Source organism: Microtus pennsylvanicus, chromosome 7 (assembly GCF_037038515.1).
Source record: "Microtus pennsylvanicus isolate mMicPen1 chromosome 7, mMicPen1.hap1, whole genome shotgun sequence".
Classification (NCBI taxonomy): Eukaryota; Metazoa; Chordata; class Mammalia; order Rodentia; family Cricetidae; genus Microtus; species Microtus pennsylvanicus.
The window spans coordinates 105,506,987-105,532,881 of record NC_134585.1 but is presented as its reverse complement, the minus strand read 5'-3'; the positions used below and the strand labels follow the sequence as shown (position 1 = coordinate 105,532,881).

General features: G+C 41.3%; 1 protein-coding gene across 2 annotated transcripts in view; it reads left to right on the top strand.

Annotated features, from left to right (window-relative positions):
* Window positions 1-25,895, top strand: part of Vav3 (vav guanine nucleotide exchange factor 3) — a 313,297-nt gene that overhangs the window by 159,247 nt on the left and 128,155 nt on the right. For both annotated transcript variants that reach the window (XM_075981573.1, XM_075981572.1), the window contains exons 12-15: window positions 474-560; window positions 4,175-4,260; window positions 5,737-5,869; window positions 6,540-6,649. In XM_075981573.1, the coding sequence (XP_075837688.1) occupies window positions 474-560; window positions 4,175-4,260; window positions 5,737-5,869; window positions 6,540-6,649 (416 nt within the window). The remainder of the gene's footprint in view (window positions 1-473; window positions 561-4,174; window positions 4,261-5,736; window positions 5,870-6,539; window positions 6,650-25,895) is intronic.

Sequence of the window (25,895 nt, the reverse complement as noted above, 5' to 3'; positions counted from 1 at the left end):
TAACGGGTTTCAAAAGAGCCCCTTGCTAGGGCAACATGTAACTTTGTTACTTTTTCCTCACTGCTAATCCTTCAGCATTGCCCTTCATCGAACCCCGGGACAGATGCACCATTGTCAAGGTCGGCCATTAATGCTCCTGAAATTTAAATTCTCCTGACCTACTTTCCTCCCTGGCTTTGCATTGCAGCAGGTTTTTTTTTTTTCCTTTTAAGACAGCAGTATCCTTACTCTCCTCATGGGTGTGGTAAACCACAGCTCTATGATTCTTCAGCCATCCCAGCTGCACGCCCCATATTTTAAAATTGGCTTTGAGATGCAGCTTTGATTGACTGAGTGCTCATTTTATTGTCATTGAGAAGTTACGGTGGTGACGTCCATCACTGATGGAATTAATGATGTGTTTTCCTTTCAAAGCGGCATGTATCTCTAATCTTCCAGCGTCTTCTTTCTGCACCCTTCTCTCCATTCTTTAGGACTTGGCACAATATGTGAACGAAGTGAAAAGAGATAATGAGACCCTTCGTGAGATCAAGCAGTTTCAGCTGTCTATAGAAAATCTGGTATGTGATTATCCTCCCATCCTGCCTCCCCTCATCCCCAAATCGTGGGACACTCGGAAAGCTGTCCTTGAGGAAAAGATGGTTTACCTTCAACTTTTGGGTATCAGGCATTGGTTTTTCCCCTTGTATTTCTGTTTGGCCTTCACACTCGTACGATGTCACCCGTGACCTCAACGTTGTTAAGGCAGTTCTGTTGCTTGCCTCCCTCCCTCCGTCTTCCCCTGCCCCTTCTCCCAGGAGTCCCAGAGGACAATAAAGAGAGTCTGAGTTTAGGTGACCCAGATAGAAAAAGTTCTTTTGAATTGCTTATCATTTTAACTAGGGCCAAAGAGTGAGAAGCCAGACGTAGATATATTAGGTCAGTGGTCCAGGGGGATGCCTTAGAGTCCAGAGATGGGTAAGAAGTATTTTGTGTGTTCAGGAAGCTGAAAGGCAAGCGTGATTAGAAGGGAGAACGGAAGGTGATGAGCTCTGAGGTCACAGGGCATGGGGAATAGCGTTGCATAACCCTGTGGACCAAGAACAGCTTAGGGCTTCATTGTGACTGCCGTGGAGATTGAGGGCCATTTCTGTCTGTCCTGGAGTGTGGTGTCCCAGACTTGTTTATAGTTCAGAAAGTCCCTTTATGAAGGCAGCTAGGTTGCCATTGAAATGGTTTCCAGAGAGCAAGGAGGACTGCACTCACCTGTGGGAAGTGCCTAGCAGGGCGGCTTTGAGGTATTTTTGGCAAGGTGATGTCACTGCTACATTCTGAATCCCCCTGCACATTCCTTTCTTTTCCCAGACACAGCCACTTCTCCATATCATGGTGCCCTCACCTGCTTCCTCGACAAGCCCCGAAGCCCCAAGCAATCTCTGTACATAGTTATGTTTTAAACAGCTGCTTTCGAATTCGCCTTCTTTCCCAGACTCACTAAGACTTTCCTGTTGCCATCAGCTGGCACCCCTTTAAAGGATGCTATGATCTGAACTTAAACTATCTTCTGAACTCGTTTAGTGAGTAACTGCCCACATGTTTAACATCCTGGAAATTATGCTGTGCTGATTGCAAGTCTCCCGTTTTCTATTGCTTTTTGTGGTTCTACCTTTGAACATATTCCATTCAGAGCCCAGAGTATTTTCCCTATCATGGTCTATCATGTCCCTTCAAGGTCCTATCTAAAGGGAATCCCATTCCCTAACCTCCCATCATCCTTTCTCTTTTAGAATTCCATAGTATATTTCCTGACAGCTATGTAGCGTTGGTAGTATAATAATATGATTGACCTTAAATTGACCACCATAAACATATGATATTAAGTATATTTACAATCTTCTCTACCCATGGTTTCCTTCCAGCCCCAGAGCTCTTATATCTGCGAAACTGTGTTCACTGAGCGCATGCTTTCAGCACTGTGTTCTTGCTGCAGTCCCCGGGTACCATTCTTTCTGGCTTTGAATCCAGTACCTGTGTTCCCTCTAATATATAGAACCGTATGGTATTGGTGCTCTTGTGGCCAGTTTATTTTATTTAGCCTCATGCCATAAGCATTCATTCGTGTTGTCGAGCATGAGTTTTGTCTCCTTAAGGCTGTCTGATGTGTCACGTGCATATCCCACGCTGTGTCGTTTTGTCCAGAGAACATCTGTTGCCTCCCTTTGAAGAATCGTAAACAATGCTGCTGTGAACGGGTCTGCCAGTATCTGTTTGAGGGCCCTGCTTCCATTTCTTTTGGTTCTGTAGTGGAATTTCTGAACTGTATTGTAATTCTGTGATTAAATTTTGAGTGATAGCCATTCCATTCTTGACAACAGCTGCCCCAGTTTGCATTTCTACTGGTAATATAAATGGATTCCAGTTTCTCCATGAACTTTGACAAATGTTGACGTTCACATCTCTTTTTTAGATGTTTTCTTTTCTAAGCACATGTGCAAAATACTTATCCAAATGGATGTGAAATTGTGTCTGATCTGGTTTTGATTGTATTTTCCTAATGATTAAAGCATTGAACATGGTTTTGCATATTCATTGGACATGTTTGGAGAAATGAATACCTTGGCTACTTTTAAAAATATTTTATGTCCCTGCATAAAATGTTATGAAAATATCTCACTTAATTGTTACATCAAAATTTTTTATCCTAGAACTCTTAGCTCAAGGAAGCCATCCCTGAATCCCTGGGTGAAATTATCTCCCCTTCCTATACTCTGCTTTTGGGATAATTATGTATTTGCAATTACATGCATGTGTATCTATTTGTTCCCCTGTGGGTAGTGTGTTTATGAAGATAGAGGCTGTGTCATTTCATCTTGAATGTGTGACAAATATTAGTTATTAGAATATTCCTCTAGTAAAGATCATTCCAGTTATTTCTCTCGTTTGGAATCTAACTTCACCTTTAAAATAATATTTTCATTTGTTGAGATTATAAGTAACTAATGCATCCTTTTTCTCTTCCCTTCACTCCCTCCAAACCCTTCCAAGTTATCCTCCCATCTTGTTCTCTTTCAAACCCATGGTCTCTTTTTTCTCTAAATATTGTACAAATACACTCAGTTTGTATAATGTTACTTATATGCTTGTGTTTTCGGAGCTGACCACTTGGCATTGGATAAGCAGTTGTGCTCCTAACTCGGAGAAGACTATTCCCTCATTCTCAGCCTTTCTTAGTTGTCAGTAGTTTTTGGTCTAGGTTTGAGTCCTTGTGAGCTTTCCCCTCCCACATTTTCAGGTCTCTTTGTCTTTGTTCAACTCGTGTTTAGGAAGTCAATCTGGGGGAACTTCGTGGGTATAGCTTCTCTGGTATCTTAGGCAGCACCATCTCACAGAAAACTTACTGTTCCACCAACTTTTACAATTTTTCTCCCTCCTCTTCTGCAGTGGTCCCTGAGCCTAAGGTAAAGGAGTTGTGTTGTAGAGATATCAGTTGTGACAGAGCTGAATAACTCTGTATTTTTATTTATTATTTTTTTTGTAATGGTCTCTGTCTGCTGGAAAGGAAGTTAGTTTCCTGGGCAAGGGGTGGGAGCTACACTTACCAATGAGCCTAAGAATAACTACTGAGAATGAAGTTAGGGATTGTGCTGGTTTAGCAAAGTGATGGTTGTAAGTTCTCCTGTAATGTCCGTGATGTCACTGGTCCTGCATAGCTGGATAGGTGTCCAGTCCCAGGTATGATTAGAGAGCTCTCAGTTGCTGTCAAGTTATGTGTATCCCTGTGGTTACTGTGTCATGTTGGTCATTGTGGTTCATAGGCATCATAGCTGGGAAGGACCATTGGTCGCTTCTGTCCCTTGGAAGCTTGAATGGTAGCTCTGGTACCATGACAGCTAGTCCTCAGGGGGTCAGAGCCAGCCCTGGTAACTTCCCTTTTAGGATTATATGTAAGAGTACTGTCCCCAGTATGTCCGCTGTAATTTCAAAGGACAGATTGATTTTTGTGTTGTATTTTGTATCAAAGTCTTACGCAGTTTTAGAGTAAATGTATTAAAATAAGTAACAAATGATCTCAATTGTTTCTATAAGTAGGGTAGTTGTCCAGGAAAATGTCTTTACTAATGTTTCCTTCTGTTTGTGATTGTGGAAAGGTCAGGCACACTTTTTATATTTATTTACAAACACATTTATGTTTTAGAACCAACCAGTTTTGCTCTTTGGGCGACCTCAAGGAGATGGTGAAATCCGAATCACCACACTGGACAAGCATACGAAGCAAGAAAGGTGAGGAGAGGGGAGGGCAGTGCACTCTCAAAATTAATAGTTGCTAGTTGCTGTCATAGGAGTGTTGGGGTTGGGGTGGCCAGGCAAGGGGACAGGCCAGTCAGTGGTCCCTTGCATTTCCTAATGTATGCCTTATGGATGATCTCATTTTCCGGTCTTCGCCCTGTTAATTTGCCTGCGTTCTTAGGGCCTAAATGAAAATCTTTGAAAATGAGACAGGTGAAAAAACGCCTTCCAGTTACAAAATGCCACCAGACAATTGCCACAAAACCATGATTACCCTTTTTAAAAAGACTCATTTAAAAATTAAAGAAAAATAATGAAAAGCATACTAAGGAGGACGGTCAGATGCAGACTATTTAATTATATTTTTATTTAGGGAGATTTCTAGGCAGAGTCCTTGAATATCCTCAGTTCCCCAGGCCTGTAAGCCTCCGCTATGATGCAGGATTGTCAGACTGATGCTTGTGTGGTTGTTTCCTGGAATCCTGCAAAACAGAGAGTCGGCCAGCAGGGGGCAGCATCAGCTCTTGTTTCCACCTTGGCGCTCTGATTCCTCAGGGAGCTCTCAGGAGCCACAATTTTGACTTTGAGGATGAGGGAAGTGTTTGAGCACTGTGAATGTGTCATTGTCACAATCATTGGTTAAGAATACGCGTGTTAATCACTGGGTGTTTCACAAAGCACACCTATATTGCCGCCGGATGATAAGGTTAGAAGGTTCATTTCCTTCCCCAATTACCATTGCCTTTAATAAGAAAAAAAAGGATAAAGAAAAATTAACGCGGAAAGTTAACCATCGCGTTCCTGTTTTTGCAGTTTTCTCTTACACCCAAGCTGCGCTTAAAGTGACCCATTAAATTGTGACACTCGGCATGAGGTGTGAACGCTCAGGCTCTAAAGTTAGCCGGGGTGTGATCTTACACTGTTCGCAATCATCAATATCATTTTTGGCTATTTGCACACCTACCCCAGCTTGGTTTTGCTCACCTAGGAGGGCAGTAGCTCTCTCCTCCTGGGAGGGGACCCAGGAATTTATGTCTTGTCTGTGGAAGGGATGAACAGTTCTCAAGGCTTTTGACCAAGGTAGTACAAGATCTACTATCCTGAGCATGCATATTTTTTTTCTGAGTTTTTAGCTTTTAAATAAAAAGAGATCAGTTATTCATGACTAGCTTTATGGCCTATCTCGATGAGTATTTCAATAACTCTGCGGTATATGTGTTGTTCTTTTTATGATTCTTCCTTTTCTTTTTATTAAAGTGAGGGGCGTTGGGGTGGAGTGGCAGCGTTTCTCCATCACTGTGCTGGAGACCTCTGCTGCGTCTGTGAGCCCGCATTCCCCTGTGTGGCCCAGCCTGGTGTCCTTAATGCCAAAGAAGACTGCTTGGTTGGCATAATCATATCCTTCCAGGAAAAAGCACAGGAGCCCCTAAACCATTTCTGCCAGTCACTCGCCCTGTCTCTCTGTTGCAGGCATATCTTCTTATTCGATTTGGCAGTGATTGTGTGTAAGAGGAAAGGGGATAACTACGAGATGAAGGAAATAATAGATCTTCAGCAGTACAAGATAGCCAACAATCCTACCACTGACAAAGAAAATAAAAAGGTGACCTTCTGGGACGTTCCTATTAGTAATTTATGTAGAGCTTTGAATATTCAAATGCAGCCATCCACTGGTGTCTAGACCACCCCCTCCAGGGAAGATGTCTAAATCTGCAGATACTCAGAACCTTATCTAAATGGCTTAGTGTCTGCGGAGAACCCATGCGTGTCTTTCTATATAATTTAAAACATCTCTGGGTTCTCTAAAACCTAAGACAATGCTTAAATTCCTGAAAACAGCTGTTGGGCCACAGTGTTTAGCAATAATGACAAGAGGAAAGTCTGCACCTCCCGAGTACAGAGATGTTGTTTTCGTCTGCAGTTGTTGAATATTTGAATACGGAGCCTGCAAATCTGGAGTCGGGTGTACCTTAGTGCTCCAAGCTGCTGCTTTCTGGTCAGGCATTTAGTTCTCAGAGATCGATTTGTAGAGGCTCCTGTGAGCCATGATTGGATCATGGCACAGTTGATCTGATCATTTTTAATTCCTAAGATCAATATGGTACCAGTGATTTTCTCATCAATATGAAGTTGAAGTTGGTTTATAATTATCTATATTAATGCTGATAGAATTATAAGGTTTTGTGTGGAGGGTAAGGCACTCTGATAAATTTGGAAATATGTTTTTTTTAACAAATGACAATTATTAACTTGAAGAATATCCATTTTCACAGTGGTCTTATGGCTTCTACCTCATCCATACCCAAGGACAAAACGGGTTAGAATTTTATTGCAAAACAAAAGATTTAAAGAAAAAGTGGCTGGAACAGTTTGAAATGGCTTTGTGAGTATTTCTACTTTTAAAATTTCATTTGTGTCTATGGTGTACACTTGCACAAACATGTGGTTGCTGTGTGTGGCGGGGAGGGGTGGGCTGGAGGCTGACGCCAAGTATCTCCCATGGTGTCTGCCCCTTTGTTGGACCCAGAACTCACTGATTTGGTTAGACCGCTGGCCACCTTGCCTCTGGGATAGAAAGCCTCTCTGCCTCTCAAGCTCCGAGACTAAGGGCCGGCTGCCGCCTCTGCCCAGCTTTTCTTTGGGTGCTAAGGATTCACACGTGGGCATGATGCTTGGCTGGCAAGTGCTTTCCTTGGTGAGCCATCTTCCCAGCCGACATTTCTACTTTTGAGAACTCTCTGTCTGCTGTTTAAATCGCTGCTGAGTCACACAGCAGATGTTCCCCAGACTGGCTGGGAGTAGGTACCTGGAGGATGCGCATGCGCATCCGGCTGTGGGCCGGTTATCTGGTCTCCCAGGAAGGGAATCCTGGTGAATTTCTTCAAAAGGAAAAAAGAGGGAGCTCAAACCTTCCCTTTAACTCCTTTCCCCTGGGAGTGTTTTCAGCCTTTACCTTTTAGCCCCTCAAGAAACTTAATTAAAACGACAAATTCTTTTTCTGTGATTAAATACTGTTTTAATATGTATCCTTAAATTAAATAGAAAACCCACACATATGTATCTGTGTCCACATCCTTGACTTCTGCTATGAAAACTGATGTCTTCCCTCTGTTTCAGACTCATTGTTTGAATCCTTGCTGAGTTTTGGATATATTCAATGAGGGCTTTGGGACTATGTTTCTTTCAATGTTCTTTCCCTTTCTTAAAGAGGATGCTCAACAAAGAGGTGAACATACCCACACTGGTTCAAAAGAAACGGCACACAGAGCTGTAACTGCTGAGAACACACTGTTAGGTGTTTCTCTGTCATATAATGTTTATAAAATAGGAAGGTGCATAATGACCCTTCCAGTGGAAACACATTGGTTGCCCTGAAAGAAAACTTTTTTTAAAAAAGAGCGGAATTAAAAGGGAATGCTTTGGAGGGTTGTCTCATTGTGTTCTGGCATTGTTTATCATTTGTTTTTATTGTATGTTTCGATTTCAGGAAATGCTTGTGTTAATACAACAGTTGAGGTGGAATTGGGATGGTTTTTGAAGTTCTGAAAAAAAATTAGGTTTTTATTTTGCGTGTGTGTGCGTGTGTGTGCATGTGTGCGTGTGTGTGCATGTGTGTGTATGTGTGTGTGTGCATGCACGTGCACATGCATGCACAACACAGCATGTCTGTGGAGGTAGGGTGGAGGTAAGGGAGCAGATTTCAGGAATAGATTTTGTCCTTCTATCATGTGGGCTCTGGGGATGGCACTCGGGTCATCAGCTTTGGTACGAGGAATGTTTACTAGCTCAGCCATCTTGCTGGCTCAAGACTCTCTTATATTTTGAAAGAGAGAATTGTATATTTTTTTTTAAATATAAGCTTAAAACAAGTCTGGGTTCTGCTATAACCACTGGCTACAGTCTTCACTAAGTCATTCGTTACCTGAAAGCCTCAGTCCCTGCATCCATAAGATGGGGATACTGATGCTTAGTGAATTACAAATACCATCTCTACAAAAGGGCCAGCCAGGTACTGCAATGTAAGCCATATGCCATTTATCTATCAAATAATATCTATTACTAGTGCTGCTAGTAGGAATATTTTATGTTTATGATCCTAATATGCTTATGAGCTATCATTTTCTGCTATAGTAGTATGGCCCTTATACTTGTCCATTGATTATAATAGCTAAGTACAAAAGGTTAGTGGCATTAATGGTTGCCTCATCATGGTGCCTACACTACAAGTTGCATTTACTTTAGGCACAGGTGGCAAGTGGGCAGTGTTGGTCCAGTCTGTGATTCAGAATGGTCAGCCTTATATACCTTGTGCTCCTTCGGTGAGACCCCTGGAGTGTCAAGGTCGAAACTAGAATCTTGGGATGCTGAGGATTAGTGAGTATATCCAAAGGCAGAGTGGATCTCAAGCCTCTGTTCTTGTGGAAAGATGTAAGACTAGAATTTTCTGATGATTTTCTTTGGCTGTAGACTCTCTGTTTGAGTGAAGGATTTTCTCCAGGGGAGGGCAGCTAAATGTCTTGTTTCAGATGAGGCAGGCTTCGAGGGCTGCATGATAGACATATCAGTGACCATTTTGTTCTGTGTCCTTTTTTTCAAGTCGAGTAGCTCATCCTTACTACAAGATAAGTGATGAAATAAATGCTTACCCTTTCTCGTGTAAAGCGATCTGCAGAGGCTGTCTGAGAGGGTGGCTCTCTTGGGGATCAGCTGTCTTTCAGGCTCAGGTTCTCTTCTGCCATGTTCAGCATCTCTCTTCTGTCTTCAATGTTGGCTACTTTAAAATATAAAACAGCTACTACAATTTCATCTATAAGATCTACATGGTAGGAGGCAGAGGTAATCCCTCACTTTTAATGATCCTTTAACAGTATGTATTTTTCTTAAATCAAGCCAGAACTTGGTCATATTACTACGCATGACAAGGAAGGCTGAGAAGATCATTCCTCATTCAAGTGGGTTTGAATCTCTTGGGGGTAGAGGGTTGGGGAGTGGCTAGCAAATGTAGGCAGCTGGCAGTCACATCTTTGCAAGGTTCACAGGGGTGTATGAGGCTTCAGTTGCTCCTCAGCACTCCGCGAACTTGGCATTCTGCATCTCTGAATACTCTTGAAGCACCCCAACAATATAATGAAGCTTGAGTAGGAGTCATATTTGGATTTTTGAGTTCTGTGGACCGCTTGGGAGAGGTGGAAGGTGGACATGCTTTTCTACAGAATTACTCAGAATTGAACTTGAGGGTGTCTGTAAGCAAAAGTTATGACATGTAGGAAAATAAAGCCAGGATTTTGTTAAAGTCTCAGGCTACCTTATTATCTTATCTCTGCAGGTCAGCTCTTGCCAGTGTCCTAGTCTCAGCCTGAGCCTTATAAGTCTTCCTGGAGCTCTCTGGATTGTGGCTTAGAGGAACAATGAAAATTACCATTGTGGCTGATTAGTAGAATAACTATTTCTAAGACAAATGAAATGCCTTCTAGTCTTGATTACAGAAGATGATAGTTCTGTTTATAGGATGACTAGACTATTTTGTTGTTGTTTAAAATGATTGCAAATATCCTTAAGGCTTTTCAATCCTGTTCTTAGTTTGGAACATTAGAGGAAAAGACAGAGCGTGCAGGGGCACCGTAAACAGGGAGCATGCACAGAAAGCAAGTCATCTCCCAGACATGGCGTGAATCCAGCCAAGTGCACCCCCATCCTTGCTCAGCGGTGTATCCTCTGACCTTGTTTGGCCATAACCACTTCCAGCATTTAGAATATGCAGTGAACCACAGTCGAATTTGGCAACCTCTTTAGAAAAGGCTGAGTGGAGAGAGATAACAGTGACCCACTTGGACGGGGAAGGAGGAAGGAGTTTTCTCTCCTGTTCCCTAGTAAAAGGCTTGATTGAGGTTGTGGGAAACATTGTGGAGCTAAATGATGCTCAAGTGCTGAAGTGCTCGGAGCCCTCTCTGAGCATCCATTTAAGTGCTCAAGAGGCTGATTGTTTGGGAGGCATTGCTTGCTTTCGTTTATTCCCCAAGTGATTTTTGTTGCCATTTGTCTCCTATAATTCCATTTGGTCATCTGAGAAATAGGACGGCAAGTGTTTGTTTTCAGTTAGGCTGGTTTCCACATGGATCCAAGTGCCCACAGTCACTGGTTTTTGAACTTTGGTTAGAAGGCTGTGGATAGTGTCTCAAGTCCCTTGTATTTACTGTGCATTTATGAGTTCTCTCACCAGTTTTAAAGGAATAAACATTCTACTTGTTTTCTAGCTTAGGAAACATTGATCAGAGGAGCATGTCAGCAACGTTGAACTCTGTTGGTACTCTGTCATTGCCACAGAGTTTGGTGTCTCGGTGCACAGGGTTGTCTTTATCCATGAGGGTGTTAAAAATCCAACTACACTCAGCTATTCCTATCTCAAATGGATCATTTTTAATTGCTTTATTTTGCTTGTTTTTACTGTGAATAATACATAGGAATAATACATAAGAGTGTGTGTGTTAGTATTGCAGTAATAAGTTCAAATTGGGTAAAATATAAAATAAATGGACTCAAAGAACAACAAAGTTCTCTTCCTCCCTTCCCTTCTTTATTTTTAGGACAGTTTTATATCACTCAGGTTGACTTCAATCTCATTGATAGCTGAAGTTGAACCTGAGCTCCTGGTTCCATCACCCCCAGTTCCCAAGTGCTGGGATTTCAGCTGTGTAGCTGTGTGCTGCATTCTCAAAGCTTTTTAAAAGAAGGGCTGGGAAGAGAAAGAAGAGATGCAAGTGGGAAGAGAAGTAGATGCAGCAGGAAGTGGCAGGTTCAGAATGGACCGCTGTACCACTTAAGGGAAGTGAACAGGTCCCGTTGCCTTGGATCTCTCCTGGTCAGCCCAACTCAATTCTTGAAATTTTAGCAATTCTTATTTAGTCCTTTGAAGATACACTTGCCATCATCATGGGCACCATCTTAGATTTGTTAACTGTGTCCTGGCTGGCTGGCACAGTGCTGAGGGGAAGATCTCAGGCTGCCTGTGCTGAGATGTTAGCCCAGGATATTAATGCACTAAATAGTAGGACTGACGGTCGTGGTGGCGAGAAGGGAATGAGAGCAGGGATGGAGACCACAGAATTGGGGAGGGGCTCTTGGCACTGTGGGGCACAGTGCCTGTGTCTCACCCTTGATCTAGACAGGTGGCTCCGAGTCTCCCCAGATGAGCTCAGAGAACAATGCTGTAGGAAGGAGGGCGGGTGAAGAGGTAACCGCAGAGCACATCAGTCTCGGGTCCGTTTTACATGAGAGCTGGTGTAGCCTCTTAATTTATTCACTCTCTCTTTCCCAGAGGAATTGAAGTCACAAAAAGAGCACACATGCCACAGAATTAAAAAGAAAAATTTAAATAATCAAAGGTCAAATAAAATAGCATTTCCTTCCAACTCATATTCCACCAGGGAAGAATATTCTCTTGAAACATAGATTTCTATATAGATTGTATAAAATGTGTGTTCTTTCACATTTTGAACTGAGAATTATATTTTATCAAGTATAATTTGTTTTGATCTGAAGAATTACCTGGGTATTCTGAATAACAGAAGGATAATTACAATATAAAATTCATTCTATAAACTTTTATTGAGTACTTCCTTCTTGCTGGACCTTATTAGAAGCCTTGGTCATAAAACAGTAATGGGGCCATTGCGGTTGAAGTTAAATATATGTATTTCTAAACATAGTAGTGTTCAGTTAATGTGGAGTTGATTAAATTTCAGTTGTGAGCCCTTGGGGTTTCAATCCAAGTTGCCTCTTTCCCCAGTCTTTTTTGCTCAAGCATAGACAGATAGAGGCCAAGAAGGGCACCCACACCATCTTCTTCCTCCTCCTCCGGTGAGAGCTGGCTGCTTGCCTGTTCCTTCCTTACCACACATCCTAGCGTCAGTCTTCCGCATCCCTGGCTCCTTACTGCCCACCCTCTCAATGAGCCCATTTCATTGGGCATCTAGGCCATCTGTTCATATACTGACCCACATTCAATCCTTGCAGATGGTCTATTGTACTTGGTAAAATATAATTTTATTTTTTACCATGACCAAAGAAAGCCCAGTGTCTTTTTTTTTATCCCACCTCCCTTTCCAGTCACACCTCTCATAGTCCCTTAAGCTGATTTTAGTCTGGTTAAATTGTTTCAGTCCCTAGAGAATGTATGGTACTTAGCGTTCATGTAAAATAGTTTCTGCATGGAGAAGTCTTGGCCTTTGTTCTGTAACTGGTTCTAGATGCTAAGATCATGGCTTTAAATGTTACTGTGTGTTACTCCTGACCTCAATGCCAAATGAATGACCTTGTCTCCACAATTTTCCTTAACAATTTAAAATATTTTGCCAAACAAGGGATCACCACACAAAACGTGTGTGGCTTTCCCTCCATTCAGTGATCACTCCATTGAGGAGAATCTATCACCCGTCTTTTCAGTTTAGCTTAGATTTTATTCTCCCGAAGCGGAAGGGTTCTTTCTTGCTTGTTAATATGGATGTCACCTAGAATCGCATTGTTAGAGCTGATAGAGATAGATAACGAATGTCTCATGGGTTTGGAGGTTTAGGTTTTGGTGTTAATAATGCTCTGGAATTAGTTATGAGGTTGAGAGGTTCGGGAATGATTTTAGGAAATGCATGTCTGGAAACAATGAAACACATTCCCTTTTGTGTTCTTCGAAATGCTGAAAGTGAAATTCCTTTTGTATTGTTTTGGCTGTTGTCTTTGTACATTTACAGCACCAAGGCTGACCTGCCTAGGGTCTTTGTTCTTCGTGTCTGTCTGTCTACTTACGGCTGCTTCCTCCCCTGGACTGTGAGCATCATGGGGGCAGGCAGGGATCTCATTAGTGTTATTCACATTCACACTCTCTCTTAGTACATTCTAGCACATAATAAGTAATTAGGTTTTATTGTAAATGCAAAATTTGACTTTTAGAATTTTTTTACAACTAACGAAAGCAAAGAAACAAAAAACCTGATGGGCTATAGAATTCTACTATGTAAAAACCTCTCACCAGCCCATGGGTACAGAGACTTCTTCAGTGTTATAAGAAGGCATCTACTGTTGATTCTTCATCAGACAGCACTGATTTATTTTTGTAACTTGCGAGGTTGGTGTCATTCTGTTTTGTATCATCATTAGCTTTCAAATAACGACATTGCGTTTTTCCTAAGGCATTTTTCTGGCCAGGTGACCTGATATTGGATAGATTGTTTTATGGCAGTCTGAGATGCTTTGGTAAGATGTATGGGACAAAGCAGGATGGATAATTTTCACATTATGCAGCCTACCTTTTAAGTAGCATTGATCTCACCCTCACATGAGCTAAAAGCTGCAGAAATAATTTGCAGCTTATGCCACGTGCAGTTTTCCTGTCCCTAGGAGATTTACATATGCCTTCGTTCAAATTGTACTCTAGAGCTGGGATGATCAGAGTCCATGACTTCCTCATATTTGTCTCCCCTCCATATCCCTGCCTGGTGGCACTGGCCCCCGCCACACCTTCCCAGCCCTCAGTCTCTCAAATTCAGAAGAAAAGCTTTATTCACCTATAGTTTATATGGTTTAATTTAAGTGTTCTGACAGTGTCATGGGGAGACTCAAGGCCTGCCCCTATCCTCTCCACTGCCCAGCAGGTTTCCTTAACACCCTCTCCACACCTGTGATGTGACCATTCTTTCTGCTCCCTGTAATGACCCTGTACTTCTCACCTCAGCCTTTCTGGGGAACCGCCACCAACGGGTCCATCAAGAGCACCTCTCTAACCCATCCTGATGTTAGAGTGTTAACACCATATCATGTGTCCCCCTCAATTCCAAAGAAAGTTCTAGAAACTTCAAGAGAAGATTCTGTTATCGCTTCATGAAAGACCCACATGCTTATGATAGCAGATGCCTACATCATTTTTACAGGCACCATTTCAGATTTCTGAGTATGTACTTGGTGGCAGGCACAGTCCTACAGGGAATACCTAAAAGTAAAAGAGCACAGAGGCCAATTTCTGAAATGCTACCTTCGAATAGTCTTTTATTAAAGAGGGGTGACTGGCAGTGATAAAGGAGAGAATGAGAATGGAGATTATAAAGCCGGGGAGCCTACTTTTAACAGGGTAAAACGGACTTTGTTTATACTTTGGCTCAGTTTTACTTGCTTCCCCATACTTACACGAAGCGCTGCAAGCGATTTCTGTAGCATGACCATTCCGGAGCTTCTTTGCTGCCTTTTCCTCCTCCCATGTCACTGCCTTTGTTCTTCATCATTGTCTTCATGAGGGGGCTGGGCTGCTCGAGTCTTCTCAGTTGTATGAATGGGTATGTGTTGTGATTAGCTTTTAGATCATGGAACAGAAAATGTTTTATAGGAAGCCAGAGAATAAATATGAAGTGTAGGCCATAAGTCTCTTCAGAACCATTGGATTTTATCAATGTTTAAGTACTAATGCAACAATAGGTAACATGGAAATAAATGAAAAACGGCTGGGGGAGATGTGTGTCTGATCCTTAGACTGTACTTGTCTAGTGTACAAGAAGATGCTTAAGCCTGCGAGTACAGCATGTATCAGCTGTCAAAGGTCTCAGCTGTCGTGGACCAATGGTGGGGCTGAACTTCTATAAAACTTTGTGGTTTCATTGTTCTTGCTTGCTTATTTAATCTAGTAGCAGTGATCTAGCTCCAGAATGTTTTCCGTTCTACCAAAACAAAAACAAACCTGGATGAATTGTACCTATGTAACAATATTTTTACTGTCCAAGTGAATAGCATGATTATCTGCTCAAAAAAATCTGGGATCACCTGTTTTAGAAAGTCTTATTTGTGGGCTTTTGGAAACAAGAGTGAGGATGAGCCCCGAAGACTCTAGACTAGACACAATAGCTCACTGAGCTTTTATCTGCACATTAGCCAGAGAAGACCAACAAGAGAAGACTTTAGCTGGTGATTATCTTCATACTCTCGAGCATGGTCTTCTCAGCTTGAATGCATGTGGGCCTGTTGTTCTCTGGAATTCACTGAGGAAAACTGGAAAGTGCAGAGAACACTGATACAATAGCGTTGGCTAAAGAGCGAGTCTCCTTGGGTAATCTGTGTGGGGGTTGTGGAAGAGGTGATGATTCAGCTGTGATGGTACCAGATTTGGTCTCTTCCAGTTAGCCAAAGCCTGTCAGTGTCTTCATGCAAACTGTCATGCTTACTAGCACAGTGCCCCAAACACCTACTTACAGACTTTCTCAGTGTTTGTCTGTCTATATTTATACGTTGTTTAGTTTGAACTGTCAGTTTGTACAACCTAGCATCTACAGTGAAGAGTCTCAATGAGGAATTATCTAGAGCAGTTGAGCATGTATGTGAATATTGTCAGTTATTCATATAGGATGATCCAACCCACTGTGGGTAGCACTATTCAATAGGCTGAACCCTAAATGATTAGTCAAGGGTCAATGTATTTGTTGCTCTCTACTCTTGACTGCATCGTGGATATTGGTGATTAGCTTCTTGAGTTACTGACTTTACTTTCAGACTTTATGGGCTGTAACCTAGAATTGTAAGTAACTTCCTTCCTTAAGTTGGACTGTGCTAAGTAGAATTGTAGGTAACTTCCTTCCTTAAGTTGCTTTTCATCAGGATATTTTGTCATAGCAACACAAATAAAACTTAAGCAGCATGTATATATGTATATGTATGTATAGATATATATGCATACATCGAGAGCACCCATACACACATATACACGTAAAAAAACAAATTTCTTCTAGTTCCTTATACCTTTATTCTATGACCTGAAAAGGCTTTTATGGGCCAGTGAGATTGTTCGGCTGGTAAAGGTGCTTAGTAGCAAGCCTGACAACTTGAGAACTAATCCCCTGAACCTAGCTGGTGAAAGAAGAGACCCAGTCCCAGCAAGTACTTCCCTGATAGCTATATGCACATGCTTGCACACAGATACATGCAATGGATGAATAAATGTAATTATAAAAACTTAGAAGGCTTTCATGACCAGTTTTAGAAGAGTTTGTTGCTTTACTGCCTCTGGGTGGTTCTGAGTCTCACAGAGGTAACATATTCACATTCATCTCTCAAGTTGAAGCCAGTTCAGCCTCCCTGAATCTCATGTATTGTCTATATCCTTTCAAACTTGGCAGTTACGTTAGTGTAGGGAATTATACTGACAGTCATAAAAAGAAGCAAGACAGGGCAAAGCTCAGAACAATCTCAGTTGTCATAAAGTGGAGCCTTTTCGTATCCTCCTTTGTCCAGAAACATGGGAAAGTAGTCCATGCATGACAAACTATTAGGAGATATTAAGTGGTACTCTGCTTCTGTTTCTGTTTGGTGGGGATCAACTTCTCTATCTCTGGTTGCATTCAGCGCTTATTTGGCATTTTTCTGGCACTGACTGAACATGCTTATGAGGAAGGAAAAGTCACTGGCAGGGAGAAAAGTGAAGGATTGCTATCAAGAATTCCACCAGCAAACAACATTACTCTGCTTAGGATGAAGTGCAAATACTGTTATTAGGCAGAATTAGTGTTGGTTCCCTGAGCCTTTGTAACAGAGCCTTTGATCTGCTGATTTTCTTTCAATGGTGGACAATCACAGCACAACCAGGGGAGGCTCACCTGTCCACTGTGGTGACTGTGCTGTCTCCAGCTTGTCTGGAGACTAACACAAAGAATAAGTGTATTTTTAGAATTGGTTGTTGTACTGAGTCAACTTGGCATACGGTTTCCGAGAGGAAGATGACATAATTGTCACTTAGTGAATTTTCCAGTATTAAATAAGATTTATCTAGTAAAGTCTCAACCAAACATTTATTTATTCATAAGAAGTGAGAAGATCTTGACCTATACAACACAAATAAAGGTGCATTTGGGAATTTTCGATCTTGGCTTTGGAAGCAAGAAGGACTTTGTCTCTTCTGTTCATGATGTAATAGGTAAGCTCAGGTTGGGTCAAGAGATTGGAAGGTCAAAATTGAAACAACTTTTAAAGATCAGTACATCCTGTACATCTCTCATCATTAGTTTGCCATGTATTTTGCATCCTCAACAGACATTCTAGGCACTGGGAATATTTGTGGTAAATTCTACAAGTGAAATTCATGTGGTAGCCATGTGTTATATACTTCCCATTCACCGTTCCTATTTTCATATCAGTGTTGTCATGTGGCTACAAGGTGGTGATGAATCGCAAGGCCCCGTACATGGGATGGCTTATTCCCCCTGCCATTTCAATTTAGGGAGGATGGTGCTGCAAGTATCAGCGTAGAAAAGGACCCGCGTATGTGATGGCACACATTCAGTTCTCAGCCCACTGGGGCTATTAAAAAGGCTGACTTGGACTCCTGACCCTCCTGTCTCTACCTCCAAAGTGCTGTGGTTCCGTTTTTAACCACCACACCTGGTTAGTGTCACTTCCTGAATCCATGCAGAACACTTCTAACCCTCCCTTAGATGACCACTTTTAGGATAATTGAGGTCAGACATTTTTCCAAGTCTGTACTTAATACATATTTTCTTTTGAAAGGAAAGTAAAACTTAATTTGAAGTGTTCCTTAACTACTCTAATTAAATGCTAAGAGAGATCAAAGAACAACATTTCTCTCCACCATTATGGGCAGGCTCCAAGGGATGCTAGACTCTGTTATTGCAGAAAATTGTTGACTTGATATAGACGAGATGTTTATAAACAAATTTTGGGATTCTTGATTGAACTTTTCACAGCACTGTATTATCTTGATTCTTAGCGTATTAGGGAGGATTCGGATTTTAAATCTTCATGGTGGAGTTTATAGACTCGAGGATCCTATAGTGATAATTCCTTAATATTATACAGTGCCTTAAGTTTCTAAAGTGTTTTGGGATAATACCTCATTTGATACTTAAAGAATCCTGCAAGCTAGCAGAAAAAGTATTAGCCATTAAAATAATCAGAAAATTGAGGAAAGATTAAGTATTTTTCTTGTGGTTTTTATTTTTATTTCCCTCCAGCTAACAAATGGCAGAGGCTGAACTTAACCCCAGTCTGGGCATTTTCTGCTCTCCAGGCTGCCTCGTTTACAGCAAGAATGCCCACCACCGTTCTCCTGGGAAGAAAGTTGCCCTGAATTTGTTTCATAAGTGCAAGGCGCTGTTGAGTAATGCATTTGTACGCTAGATCAGCAATACGGTTTAGAATTTAAATGTGTCGACTTTTTAGTGTTTTTATAAAAACATATTTGGTGTTTTCATAAAATCAAATAATAGGTAATGTTGTGCATATAAACAACAGGTTTTAGAGTTGATTTTGGCCTCCACCAATTTTCTTAGAGCAAAGGGAATGAAATACTAACTTGTAAGTTAATTCAGATCACGATTTCGAGTTGCTGTATCTTAACCACAGTGTTGAGCCTAATAAGAATTGCAAATCCATTTTTATTTTCTTTGTTTTGATAGTGTTTTTAATCTTCCACTTGTTTCAGGAATGGAATTTAGTCATGGAGTAAAGGAATCGGGAAGGAAAAGCTCCGTGGTCTGAGAGTAAAGCCTGGGCAGGTATCAGGGTGGATGAAGAAGAGTCTGAAATAAATATGTCTTTATTTAGTACACAGGTGACACTGGGTGCCTACCACACGTGTTGATGAAGGGAGGGACAGCATGAGGCACCCTCATTCACCCTAAGGATAAACCTGGGACTAAGTGTTGGGAGGATTCTCTTCTGTGGGGAGAGCTTGATTGGACATGACTACCCCAGACATCAGTCTGACCTGCTTCGTCACTTGTTCACACTGTAGCATCCGTTTCAACCTTTATCCTCTGGCAAAATACTGAAGCTTAGGAACTTACATGATTTGTTTCAGAAGTGGCTAGAATATTCCAGATATCATTGCTCTATCATTCCTTAGTCCTTGTATTTTATATATCTTTATAGTTACACCATCTCTGTCCACACAAGGCCAGTTCTTTAAATAAACGAAGTCGCAAACAGCCTACAAATAGCTTGATAACCTGAGTTGGAGCCCCAGAACCCAACGTGGAAAGAGGAAACTGATACCCAGAAGTTGAATTCTCACCTCCAAACCTGTGCATTAGACTATTCAAATACACACACAATAATGATAGATAAAATTAAGTAAAATGAATAATATGGAGAGTGATCAAGGTAGACCCTGAAGCCAGTCTTTGGTTTCCACACTTGTGTGCACACCCATCTGAACATATCCATACAGCACATACCCACAAGAAACCTAAGTTCTACCTTCAAACATCAAACTTTGGAGGTTTTATATTTTGCTTCTTTTCATTGCCGAACAAGAACATCTCTAAGAGAGTTCTCTGATTTGCTTGTATCTACCAAACTTCATTTCTGTGGCCTTTGACTGATGAGCCTTTGATTAGAGTCAACTCAGGGGTCTGATCTCGGATAGTACATTAATAATAAATACGCACTAAAGCTTCTTCTCAGAGAATATTTGAGCTCTGACATATTGAACAGTAGCACTTTAAATTAAATCTGCTGCCGTCAGTGCGTTAAAAAAAAACAAAACACAACTGGATAGCTTAGAGATAGTGATTTATATGTTACAAAGCCAACCTGAGGTCATATGTAGTTTACTAAGACAAAATATGCGCAGTCTGTTTAATTGTGGTAGGGGCTTGGATTGAATTTTTTAATTATCACAACCTCAACGTCTTTAATTCAAGAAAAAAATTAAACTGTTTATCCCCACCTCCAAAGCTTGATTTGGTAGGAGAGAGAGAGAGAGAGCCTAAAGTGATCTAATGGATTCTTTTCATACCATGAAGGTTAGTAAGAAAGAATTATGCATTCGTCTGAGTTTTACAAGTTTGGAGGGCATCAAGATTAAAGGGATACTTCAGAAAATAATGACCACCTAATTGGGCCCCGAGTTGCATTATCACTTCTTTTTTTTTTTTTTTTTGGTTTTTGGAGACAGGGTTTCTCTGTGGTTTTGGAGCCTGTCCTGGAACTAGCTCTTGTAGACCAGGCTGGTCTCAAACTCATAGAGATCCGCCTGCCTCTGCCTCCTGAGTGCTGGGATTAAAGGCGTGCACCACCACCGCCCGGCGCATTATCACTTCTTATCTTGAAGATACTCTTGCGTTTGGTTATATTAACCGAGCACTCGTTTTCAGGAAGGAATTCCGTCTTAGTGCTCAATTAGTGCAAGTTGGCACATAGGCTTCTTAAATATTTTTGCAGGGTACCAGAGAGGACATAGTACATATTTTCACACACGTACAGGAGATTTTTGAAGAAATTTCTCTAGGGAAATGTAATGCAAGTTCCAGGTTTGGAGCACAAAGGTCCTCAGGACTTCTAACTTCCTCTTCCTCTAGGTAGTTTGTGGCTTGTTCAGTTGACAGCTCTCCACCCCTCAAGAATAGTCTACCTCTTCAATGATCTCAGACAGTTCTCATTCACACTCAGGGCAGATTCACCTGCAGAATAGCTTCCGTAGAGCCACAGGGTATCAAATGCTAGACAGCAGCTCTCCAGTCCATAGTTTCCCTTCTCCCCTCGAGGCGAGCTTATGCTAGAAAGCATTGTTTCTTTAGAGCATGTGCTTCCTTTTCCTCTATCTCCCTGTCCAGAAAATTTGCCAGGCCCTGCCCAGAAACCGATGGATGAGTGTAGAGGGCTAAGAGTCAGCCTCAGAGATCAGTAACAGTCCCTGTTACCACCCACCATCTATCTGACATCAACATATGCTTGCTGTGGATGGTGCGGACCAACGTTCAGCATGACATTTCTGACCCTAGAATACTTGGCTGTAGCATGAAACATTCTGATTGCGGACTACAATGGAATCCAAAGTGAATTAAAACTTTAATTAAATTGCTTGTGTGCTTAATTGCCTAATGCATTGCGCACTCCAAGTTTCAATTCCTTATTCGATTATAATGAAACTCCCCTCCAACTGAGTTTGTTTGGGGGTTTAAAACCAACTCTGAAAGTGTATTGATGTTTTAAGAGAATCCTTGGTCTTATAAAATTTCACCCTAAGAGATGGAGTGTTTTAGTATTAGGTTTGTATTGACTCTTGATATTGACATGAGTCTAGATGTGCAAAACCCACAAAGGCTAAATCCCAAGGGCTTATGTTTAATTTAAAGTATGGCCAGCTGGCCAGTGTGAACAGGTCTGACAGCTTGATAGTCTGAAAATATGACTGGTTGGGGGAAATTATCAAATATTAATTTTAAATGTTTATTAGTAGACTGTTTGCAGTTTGGTTTTTAAATTCATTTGGAAAGTGAGGATTCACAGTTATCTCAAATTTCCAATATACCCCATTTCATAAAGGTGTTTGGAGGTTAAATGCCTAATGATTAATTTATGCATAAGTAATGTTCTTAATAATTTTGAGGAAAGGTAAGGCAGCTGAGGATGATGTTAGAGATGAATAGTAATGAGGACGGAAAACTCCAGGATTTAAATGTGGAGCTCATATTCATTAGCCTAAAAACAGAATAGGGAACTGGATAGAAAAGAGACTTTGAAATATTGAAGTTCAAAGAGTACTGGACAGGGAGAAAGAAAAAGTTAAAGATAGATGTGACCACAGGACTTGGGCCTGAAATTTCACTCTTGAATCTTTTAAAGAATGCTGAATATTTTTTGTGACTGACCTATCTCTGTCCTATCTTTTTCCCTTGTGGCAAGAGAAAGTGGAGGGAGTATAGAAGTTAATCGGGACATAAAAATAATACTATAATTAAATATGTTAGTTTCAGTTTCTACCTAGAATTAACAATGTGCGTCTCTTGATCTGGTTTTCTGATGGTCTTTGGAAATACATTGGATGGATCCTATTCACTGTGTGACAGAGGGTATTTAAACATATATGTGTACGTGGACATACAGGATAGTTACCCTGTAACAGTAAATCATCATTGTAAGCTTGACTAAACTTAGACTCACTTTAGAACCACACCCTGGCTATGTCTATGAGTATTTTTCCAGAAACATTTAAGCGAGGAGGGAAGGGTCTATCCAGAATGTGGGCAGCACTATTGCTAAGGTTTCAGACTGAAGAAAAGGGGACGTAAGGCAAAACTAACGTTTATCTCTTTCTGCTTCTCAACTGTGGACACAGTGTGTATTGCTACCTCCTATTTCTGTGGTTACCGCCTCTCCTCCCTGGTGGACTGTGCGACCAAATCGTGAGCCTAAAGAAGCTGTCTGCCCTTCAGTTGCTTCCAGTCAGGCGTTTTGTCATGGCAGTGAGAAAAGTGACTCTTATGGGCCTGTTTGTTAAAGCTTTCGTGTGCTAACGTTGACTGGCTGTTTCAAATTCTCTGGGCTACATAGGCTTTATTTCATCCCTGGAAATACACACAATGGCAATGTAATGATCAGGATGAGTTTCATCGGTTTAATTATAAATGAAGGTACTGTGAGCATTCGGAATCTTCTAGAAGAAACAAGACTGGCAGCGTGTGCTGATTCAACAGGGTATATCCTCTTGTAAAGCTCACGGCATTAACTATGAACCCTTGATCAAAAAGCTCAGCCTCTGTGTGATCCCGGGGAACTTGATTACTAGATTTTTTTGGAGGAAGCCTTTTGATATTAAAAGCACAAGAAGCCAGAGCATTATTGGGTAGAGAATTGATTGATCACCATTGCCTTTCTCAAAGGCAGTTGGGAGACATGCCCTGGGAAGCTGAAAGGAGCCTGGCAGGAGGAGCCTGGCAGCCCTTAGAGGTCAGCACTGCCTCGTGAGGAAAGTTAGCAGAGCGCTCTTCCGAGCCAGGGCTCTTCTGTGGGAATTCTTATTGTTTGTTGCCTTGTGAGGATCAGAGCTAAGTACAGTTTAATAAAATTCTGCTTCAGAGTGATTTGTTTGTCTTCTGTGTGCAGTTTTCCCTCCGCTTTCCTTTTTCCTGATTGATTTATGTATCTGTTTGTGGACTCCTTTTGTGCCTTCCCCTGCTCTGAACCCAAAGCACTTTGCAAATATCAGAGCTCAAATTGTAAAAAGATCATCGATTTCCCCCCACAGCCCTGAAGGTAAGCCGTCCCATATCATCATTTATTCCTGAGACGGGGGTATTGATAGCATAATATTAAATTCTTTCATTAGAGGTTTTTTTTTTTTTTTTTTTTGTCTAGCAATAACCTAAATTTGAGACATCTTGTGTTTGCCTTCAACTACCAGAATTGCTATTTACAAGTACATACATCCCAGGATTATGTGATTGCCTGGTTCAAACTATGAGGAAAAAGGATCATATTTCAATTAACTATTTTTCTTGCCTTAAGACTTCTTTGGGAACTGCCAACGTAGTACCCAGGAGACCCACAAAGTAGGCCTCTGACTATCTGGTTTACCCAGAATGCCTAAACGTTTTAGAGTTTGGCCAGAAGTGGGAAAACTCTGAGTGTCTTCTGGACCTAGTGTAGTGGGCTGTACTGCTTTCTTCACATCCATCTTCACCCTTACCATCTTCAAAGGAAGCTCTGCTCTGTATTATCTAGTCTTTCCACCCAGATGACCATTGGGAAGATTTAAGGTCCTGCCCATGGTTACATGTCTCATACAGAAGCAGTCAGAAAGAGGAAAAATAGGGGGCAGTCTATCATTTCTCTTTAGATAAGTTTGCTTTTTGTGTGTGATCTTCCTGATGCAAGGGTGTGCCCTAAGCACTCCACTGATTTTTACAAGAATAAAATTTAATTCCAACCTCTAAATCCATGTGACTATTTTGGTTGCTTTTGTCTTTAATTTCTGACTTTTATTTTTTTTTTTTAAATTCCCAATGTCCTTGTCTCAGTTGAAGTCTTGAGATCTTTCCACTTCCTTTGCAGAACTTTGGACTCAGCCAGCTTTGTAATATGATTTCTGGGGGGTTTCTGTCTAGTATGTAAGGAGGACCTGACTATCTCCCTGGAGGCATTGGTGCACATTCATGACCCTTGGAACAAGAAAAAATTCCTGGCTGATGCTAGAATCTGACCTTTATCCAATATCACTGTTACATTGTCAATATATCTCATGCTGCAACCAGATTGAATTCCTGGCAGTTGCAGAAGACAGGAGGACCCTTTAGACCTCTGAACCTTTGGTTGCTGCTTTTCACTGACTTGCTGTCTCTTCTCTCTTGAGGTGCTAGGGAATGCCTTGCTATTACTCAAGACCTAACAATAAAACATGGGGCATACACTTCAAGATCTAGGTCGAGTTAAAGACATGGTGAGCAGACAGTAGTGGTCCAGCGGTTCAACAATATCCCTGAGAATCAACCAAAGGAACCACTTGAAATTTAAAACTTTTTCCATAACAAAAGAGACCAGCAGCAGAACAGACGGCCCACAGACTGGGAGGAAATTCTGCCAGCTGCACTTCATTCATGGGGTTAATATGCCAAATTTATAAAGAACTGTAAAATTAGGGGCCAAAACCCTATTAATCAACAAATGGGATAATGAGATGGGGAGAGAAGAAAGAAAATATTCTTGACCAGGAATGGTGGTTAAGCAGAGAAGGCTGTGCACTTATGGGTACCTTGAAGTAAATGCATCTCTTTTGAGCGCATGATGGGATGATAATAGTAATGCTATAATTTTCCTACTTAAAGCATGGTTTTCTTCATAATCCCCGTCATGATCTCCAAAGTACTTAATATTGTGAAGTGACTAAGAACACTGTGTGTTAATTGCTTAATGGACTTGGGCAGGTTGCTTGGCTTCACTGAACTATAATTTGGGAATCACAAAATTGAAATAAAGTATCCCATGGGGTGCTTTGTAACATGGAAATGGGAATACTGTTCACTATTTATTCGTCTCTTCCTGTCCTCTGCTAGGTGCAGGGTGTTCTTTCCTATGTCTTATTAACTTAGTCTTAATATAAGTTCTTTATTGATTAAAAATTATATTTGTTCTACTTCCGGGTAGTGGTGGTGCATGCCTTTAATCTCAGCACTTGGGAGGCAGAGGTAGGAGAATCTCTGAGTTTGCCGCCAGCCTAGTCTACAGAGCAACTTCCAAGACATCCAGAGCTACACAAAGAAACCCTGTCTTGAAAAACAAACAAACAAACAAATGGCAAAATAGCTATTCTCCAAAAGAATGTGTAAATTTGAAAGGCATCATTGTCTTGAGGGCTGGGCAGTACAAGCAAGCTGTGTATGGTGATTGATAGCAACATTTAATTATACCAGTATATCATGAGACTCCCGAGAAAATTGGATCTGCTAAATTGTGGCTGCTCTATGAAGCCGATCATTCATATATAGCTCCAGTTCACCAGCCAGAAACATGGCTCCCAGATTGCTTGTCATATTGAATGCTTTTCTGGGAAGTTGATGGTACTGTGGCGGGATGATTAGAAGGAAATATCCTATGGCTGCAGCTGAGTGCAATGGGTGTGTGACCGTAGGCACAGACACACATTCTGTGGGCTGGGGATGCTATTCTGCTCATTGTCTCAGGGATGGGCCCCATGAACAACCCTGGAAACCAAGACTTCTTAAAATACTCCTTTATTAAACTCAAGGTCATAGAAATGTTGAAAGCATTAACATCGGAATTTACTGGGAAATAATTGAATCACGACACTTAGATGTTCTAGTGACCTCTGGAAAATTATTGAAGCCTGCTAAGCAATGAGTTTTTAA